Genomic DNA, 8,007 nt, shown 5'->3' on the forward strand with positions numbered 1-8,007 from the left:
TACAAACTTATACAGTTTGTGCAAAAAAATTTATATAAATTCAAAAATTAGTGTGTGATACTAAAGTTTAGTTTTCGCTAACTAAATTTAGTATTAGTACTAAATTTTTTAGTACTTGGTAGTTAAAAATTGACTTAAACTTGCTTCACTAATTGTTTGTGCCACAAATTTGGTGCAAACTAAAAATCAGTGTGTGTACGCTGTTTTGATACTAAATTTGGGTTCCTGATAACTAAATTTAGTATTAGTACTAAATTTTTTAGTACTTCGTGGTTGAAAAACAATTAGATCCAGTATCGTTAGTGTGTTATGCAAAAAAAAACTTGGACTAACTATAAAAATTAGTGTTTTTGTCTAGAATTTTGTACGAAAATTTGTGTCAAGAGGACTAAATTTAGTATACAGTACTATTTTTTAGTACTAGTTAATTGAAAGTGAAAAAAATTAGTGTGTGTATCCAGAAATTTGTTTTTTGCAACAAAATTTACCTTAAAGAACTATTTTTGTGTCTACAAATTGCTAGTTGTACAAAAGTTGCATCTAGTGCTCGTGATACAAAAATAACAACAAAAAAGTGCTTTTTGCTTCAATTTTTTCATTTTCTCTCAAGTTGTGTCAACGTTCAATTAATCTTGTGGTCACAAAAAATATTCCAGGACCCTGAAAAAGTTTTTTGTCTGATCCTGGGAACAGTTTTTTTCCGACCTGCGTGAAATGTTTTCTTTTGTTCAACAAAAAACAGGTTTTCGTCAACAAAAAAAAGTTTTCTTTTTCGACGAGATGTATAAAGTGTCCAAAAGTTTTGTCCAAAAATTAGACAAAAGTGGTAACCAAAAGCTGTAGTTATGTGACTAGTGCTTAAAATAAAACATGAACAAAAAAAAATGTTAAAATCAAATAACAACAAATGATCAACAAAAAAGTTTTGGATTTGTTTTTATTTTATTTTCCCAAAGTTTTTTTTTAATTTGTGGTGATGTGGTGAACAAAAGTTGTGTGGTGACTTGTTTTTTGGATACAGTGACTCCAGGATTAACCAGGATACTAGATAGTATGATTAATTAAGTATATATTTTACTTTAAGTTTTGTTAAATTTTAGACAAAATGGCTACGCCCAAATTTTTTATCCTATTATTTTTTGTGGTACATGGTGTCCATTCTTTGTGTCAATACGAAAAGGATGAGACTACCAAAGTGTTATCCAAAACCCAAATGTCGTGTAAAATCAGGACGTTGGAACGTAGTTCCGAAAACTTTTCAAATTTAGGTGTCACCAGCCAAAAATTAGAAGTTTTGACCAAATTCAACATATCTTGTAACGAGATGTTGCTCTTCGAGAGCAACATCGGGGACGGTTTGTTCCTGATATTCCAGGCTTTAAACGAGTTGAATATAGAAAATTGTAAGTTTTTATTCTTACCTAAATTTGCATTTAACGGTTTGAGCCAACTTAAAAAACTATCAGTGAAATCTAATAACCAACTCTGGGGCGCTAATAAAAACTTGAACATATCCCAAGAGTCGTTCCAGGGTTTGAACGAACTCCAAAGCCTAAACCTGGCAGGTAATAATATAAATTTGTTGCAACAGAATACTTTGTGTCCTTTAAAATCTTTGCAGACTTTAAATTTGACTGATAATCGTATCAAATCTGCAAACGAGTTAGGGTTTTCTGCAGGTGCAGAACGTTGTTCTGGAGGCGAAGAATTGGTGACTTTGGATCTGAGTTACAACAGGTTGGCAAATATTGGTGATTTTTGTCAAATTTCGAAATTAAGGCGTTTGCAACAACTGCACTTGCAGCATAATAATATTACAGACGTGTCCAGTGAAAGTTTGATAGGTTTGACTAGTCTAAGGATCCTAAATTTGTCGTTCAACAAACTTGAAAGTTTACCAAATTTGTTGTTATTCAATTCAAGAGAAATCAGGGAGATTCATTTGCAAAACAATTTGTTATTCGAGTTACCCAAAGGTTTGTTTTATCGTTTGGAACAACTTTTGGTGCTTGATTTGAGTTCTAATCAACTGTCCAGCCATCATATTGATGAAAATATTTTTACAGGTTTGATCAGACTTATTGTTTTGAATTTATCCAACAACGCGTTGACACGTATAGACTCCAAAACCTTCAAAGATTTGTTCTTTCTACAAATTTTGGATTTAAAAAACAACTCCATCGGATACGTTGACGAAAACGCTTTCCTACCTTTGTACAACTTGCATACCTTAAACTTGGCTGAAAACAGGTTGCACCAAATCGATAACAACTTGTTCAACGGTTTATTTGTTTTAAGCAAACTGACTTTAAATAACAACTTGATCAACTCCATAGACATCAACGCTTTTAAAAATTGCTCGGATTTAAAACAACTCGATTTGAGTTCTAACCAAATCACCAGGATTCCTAAAGCAATCCAGGATTTGCAGATGCTTAAAAGTTTAGACTTGGGCGAAAACTTGATTGAAAATGTTGAGAACGACAGTTTCAAAAATTTAAACCAACTTACAGGTTTGAGGTTAATAGACAATCGTATAGGCAACTTGTCCAAACCAATGTTCCAAAATTTACCAAACTTGCAGGTTTTGAATTTGGCTAAAAACAAAATCCAGCAAATTGATAGGGATACTTTTGATGGTAACCAGAATTTAGAAGCTATACGCCTGGATAAAAATTTTCTAATGGACGTTGATGGTATTTTTTCAAGTCTGTTGAACCTACTGTGGTTGAATTTGTCGGAGAACAATTTGATTTGGTTTGATTACGCTTTTGTACCATTTAACCTAAAGTGGTTGGATATCCACAACAACTATATAGAAGTTCTGGGTAACTACTACAAAATCCAGGACAAGTTGAAACTAAAAACTTTAGATGCTAGTCATAACATATTGACGGAAATTTCTAACCTGAACATACCTGATAGCGTAGAATTATTGTTTATAAATAATAATTTTATTAGGAAAATCCACGCTAACAGTTTTTACGATAAAAAGTACCTAACCAGGATTGATTTGTACGCGAATGAAATCAAACAAATGGATTTGAATAGTTTGAAGTTGCCTAAGGTTTTGGAAAACTCTGGTGGCAAAACCAACACAGAAATTTACCTAAGTGGTAACCCTTTCCGTTGTGATTGCAGCATGGACTTTTTGCTGAATATAAATAATATTTCCAACAACGATTTGATAACGCACAGGTATCCCAAAATCATGGACTCGGAGAACATTGTGTGCAACGTTGAAAACAATGTAAGAACCAGCAAAACTTTACAACTAAAAACAATGAAATCCTCAAACTTCTTGTGCGAGTACAAGTCCCACTGTTTCGTCTTGTGCCATTGTTGTGACTTTTTTGCTTGCGATTGTGAAATGATATGCCCATCAAACTGCAAATGTCTAAACAATCTCAACTGGTCCACCAATATTGTAGATTGTGGAAGTTCTGCCAATAATGGCACCAGTAGTACAGAGATACCAAAAAATATACCCATTTACGCAACTGAAATTTATTTGGATGGTAATATTTTCCAGAAACTTGACAACCATGTTTTTATTGGACGCAAAAACTTGCAAAAGTTGTATTTGAACTCGAGCAACGTCGAGGTGATTAGTAATGAAACTTTTGCTGGTTTACTCAACTTGCAAACTTTGGACTTGTCTAATAATAAACTACAAGTGTTTAAGGGTTTTGAATTTGTTAACTTGGACGCGTTAAAAGAACTATATTTACAAAATAATCAGTTAACCCATATTGATAACACGACTTTCAAGGGCTTGACCAGTCTGGAGGTTTTAAGACTGGATGGCAACAAATTAGTCAACTTCGTTGACTTGAACATGAAAACCATGCAAAAAATTTGGCTAGGTTTAAACCAGTATGCATGCCGTTGCGAAAACTTGCAAAAAATCGCTAGTTTTGTCCAAAACAACCTGCTAAAAATCCAAGACTTATCCAATTTACACTGCGTTTCAGATGGCGTCATCCAACGTTTGAACATCGAATCCGACAAAAACGTTTGCTCAGAATTCTACGTCAAAAACAGTGAAATTTTACAAGACTACATCTACTTACTAGCCACTGTACTCATTCTATTCCTTCTAGTAATCTTCAGCATCCTAAGTATATTCTAAACATTCAGTATATAAAAAACAATGTAAACCTACTATGCTTTGTTATTAGAAAAAGTTTGAAAATCTGTCTGCACTCCAAATTTGGTGTCACCTTATTCGACCAACCAGAATTCGATAACTTGTTGTACGATGTAATGATTTTGTACAGTGAAAAGGATTTGGAGTATTTGCAGAAGTATGTTTTGGTGAATTTGAAGGATAAGTTTAAGATTTGTTTGTTGCATCGTGATGGACAAGGTACAAGTGTCCAAGAGAATTCTGAGAACTCCAAACGCCTAGTTTTGATTTTAACGCGCAACTTTTTGCAAACTGAGTGGATTAAACCGAATTAGAAATTTAAAAATCCAGAAACGTCTGGTAGTATTAAAGGACCAGAAACTACACATGCATGACCTGGATGAAGACTTCAAACCCTTTTTGAAGACTGCTAAAGATGTGAAATCCACTGATGATAAAAACTTTACAGAACGCTTGTTGTACAATTTACCGAAAGTTGGTAAGAATTTGCAGCAGCTGCAAAATCTGACAGCAACTACTCATACTTTAGAGAATAACACGACAACAGGTGCCATTAGGCAACAGAATTGTGTCAACGTAAACGCCAAGGCTGATATGTACGATTTTGAAAACTACGAGGAAAACAATTACTCGTCTGCGACGACTTGTACGCCTTCTCCAAAATTTGCCAAAAAGAACATGAGGAAGTTCCAGGAAAAGGAAAAACCTTACACGCAACGTCCAAATTCCTCAAATGCCACTGAACACATCTACTCCAGCATAGACTCGGATTATTCCACCTTAGAACGAAGAAATCTACGCCAAAATAACTTCGATCCAAATTTCGGTCAGCATCCTCCTAATTTTGGTCAACTGCCTCCGAATTTTGGACAAGTTCCTCCGCCTAATTTTGGGCAAATCGACCCTAGTTTGGTGGGTCAATTTACGCCCAATAGGGCGAATAGTCCTAATAATTTCTTGGATAGGCAGTCGCCCAATTTTATGAATCAGAATTTTAATCATAGTTTAAGACAGGCCAGTCAGAGGGGCAGGGGCGGTGATAATTCTAGGCATGTCCAGGCTTATCTGGTCTGAATTAAGGATAAAAAATTAGGGAAAGGGAAATTTTTGCCAAGGGAAGTATGGATGGATTTGATGGGTACGATGATTGAGCCTAAATTTGTTTTAAACTGGTAAAATAGGTTGTCGAGGAAGCCTTAATATTTTTATGTCTGTAGGTTTTGTTTTAGGCTTTCAGGATTTAGAGCCAAAATTTCTGGCCAAATCTTTTCGTGCCCCAAAATTTTGGAGTCAACAAGCCTAATTGTTCCTGGTTTTTGTTCAGTTTTGAATCAGTTGATCAGGTTTGTCCAGTTTCATAGATTTTATGACTTAGACATCTTGTAATAGGTTTCAGGATTTAGAAAGATAAATTCAAGCCTAAAATTTTACACTAATCCGAGATCTAGATTCTACAAAAGTCAACCAACCTTATATTTCTAGGCCTTTTTAGTTTCAAATCAAATTGATCCAGGTTTAGACTTACAATAAGGCTTAAAATGTTATATAACTTAGGTTTTGATACTTCAAACCCAAAAATTTGGTAAAAACTTGATTGAATTTGGTCAAAACTTTATCCCCTAAAATATTTTGGCTTATATGTCCTTTATCCTGCAAAAATTTCTCTCTAGACTAGTAATTTGTATAAACAATGTAATTATACTAATTTTTAAGATTGTAAAATTATTCCAAATGTTAATCTTTTCGGTAATTACTTTTATAAACTATTTTAGTATTAATTTAATATTAAAATATAATTGTTACTATTTTAATATTAGTTTAATATCAAATTGGTGCACTTGGAATTTTGAGGTCAAAACGATGCACACACGTGCCATCTGTTGTTTGGTTTTGACATTGAAATTTTGGGGTCACCACAAAATAAGACCGTATATATATATAGAAATATTTATTATTTTTTTATTGATGCATTTCCAAAATTTATATATTTATTTTAAAAATAAAAGACAAGAGGAACCTTTGGAATATTACTTATAAGGGTTATAAAGACCCCAAAGAAGGGGATTTTTTGGTTTTGAAATTATTTGAAAAATAAAAGTCAAATACTGAATGTAAAGGTCACAAAGACTCCAATCATTTTTTTTTTTGTGATTTTCAAATGATTTAAGACATAAAAGACAAATGAAACTTTAAAAATATTATTTTTAAGGGTCATAAAGACCCCAATGGATGTTTTTTTTTAATTTTACATTATTTGAAAAATAAAACAGAAAGAAATTCTTTATAAATTTACTTGTAAAAGTCATAGAGACTCCAATATGTGAAAATGTTTCATTTTCTTGGGGTCTTTTGATTGATTTGAAAAATATAAAACAAAATGACCCTTTAGGGTTTACCTAAGTATCTTAAAGACCCCAAGAAATTATTTTTACACTTTTCAAGGTTCTTTTCAATTACTTTATAAATAAAGTACCCTTCAAAGTATTACCAAGGGTCTTAAAGACCTCAAGAAATACAAATATAATTTTTTTTAGGGGTCACTTTGGGATCTTGTAGTATTTTAAAGGTTTCCAAAAATGTACGCTTTTTAGATTTTAGAATTTTTTAAAATGACGTCATTGAACAAGAAATTTAAGGAAAATGGACTAAAATGCATTTATTTGACGTGGAAATTTTTTTTGCTAAATTTATTATTTTAATTTTGCAATGTAATTTATATAAATAAACTATTACGTCAAAAATAATTTAAATGCATTTTGGTTTTACGCAGAATTTTGAAAATATAAAAATTGTTTTAATAAAAATTTGCAAATTTCTAAAAATTATGAAAGTTGCAAATTTTTGCAAACAAAAGATGTCACGTCTAAAATTTATAATATTAGTTATAAATAAATAATTGGCAAAATAAAAATTTAATATTTTAAATATTAAATTTTCGAAAAAAATATTATAGAAAATTTGAAAAGATCAAAATTATTTGGGCTTAAATTTGGATTTGTACTTTTTTGCACAAATTTGCAAAAAACGATTTTGTTGAAACAAGGGACTAATTTTTTTCTGCAAATTTTGGAAAATAATTTGCAAAAAATATTAGCCCTTATTAAAGGTCAGGTCAAAAGCAAAAGTATAAAAAATAAATTACAAAAATTTTGTAAAATGTTTAAAACAATTATATTTTTGCTTGTATACATATTTTATTATTAAAAAATATATATTTGTAATTATTGAATATAATATTAAATTAGTGTTTAATACTTTATATTTATAATTATTTAAATATAAATATTTAATACTATATAAACTAATTAATTTTTTAAGTGTTCAATGACGTCACAAAAATAAATTTATCCACATATAATTTGTATATTTGTAAATTGTATTATATAATTTATCCTAATCAAAAAAACGACTGTACATAGATATTAATTTTTATATTCTATTAATATTATTCTATTGAAAAAAACTAAATAATAAACAAATAAATAATTACGATATTAAATTATTATTGTATGATTATAACACGAACGAATTTATTTATAAACAAAAAATTGTATTAAAAAGTTTCCAAAAAAAACAAACAAAAATGAATTGAATTTGAATGAATATAAATTGAATTCGAAGAGTTATATGAAAAAATTAAATGATTTGTTTTATTTAAATTATAGATATATATTTATGTGATTTTTTTTTTCAGGATAGAGTTAAAAATTTAATTATTGAATATAATTGTTTTATATATTTTTTGCAAGTTTCAATTTTTCCAAAAAACAATTTATGTTAAATTGGATTATATAGTTGCATTTTTAAAGAGCTCATCAGGACATCAAGTGGAATATTTATGATTTATTTTGTCCATA

General features: G+C 30.4%; 1 protein-coding gene across 1 annotated transcript; it reads left to right on the plus strand.

Annotated features, from left to right (window-relative positions):
• Positions 1-1,105: 1,105 nt before the first annotated feature.
• LOC113381360 (toll-like receptor 7) lies at positions 1,106-5,224 on the plus strand. The gene is made up of 2 exons (XM_026620300.1): positions 1,106-4,015; positions 4,481-5,224. The coding sequence occupies exons 1-2, from the start codon at positions 1,106-1,108 to the stop codon at positions 5,222-5,224; spliced, it is 3,654 nt and encodes a 1,217-aa protein (XP_026476085.1).
• The last annotated feature ends 2,783 nt before the right edge of the window (positions 5,225-8,007 follow it).

Source organism: Ctenocephalides felis, unplaced genomic scaffold, assembly GCF_003426905.1.
Source record: "Ctenocephalides felis isolate EL2017-DRISC unplaced genomic scaffold, ASM342690v1 CF-g0.4_SCAFFOLD_02834, whole genome shotgun sequence".
NCBI classification, from domain to species: Eukaryota; Metazoa; Arthropoda; class Insecta; order Siphonaptera; family Pulicidae; genus Ctenocephalides; species Ctenocephalides felis.

Coding starts and splice junctions, on each gene's coding strand:
- LOC113381360 (XM_026620300.1), top strand. CDS start 1,106: ATGGCTACGCCCAAATTTTTTATCCTATTATTTTTTGTGGTACATGGT. Junction 4,016..4,480: donor ACATCGAATCCGACAAAAAC/GTTTGCTCAGAA, acceptor TTAAAAATCCAG/AAACGTCTGGTAGTATTAAA.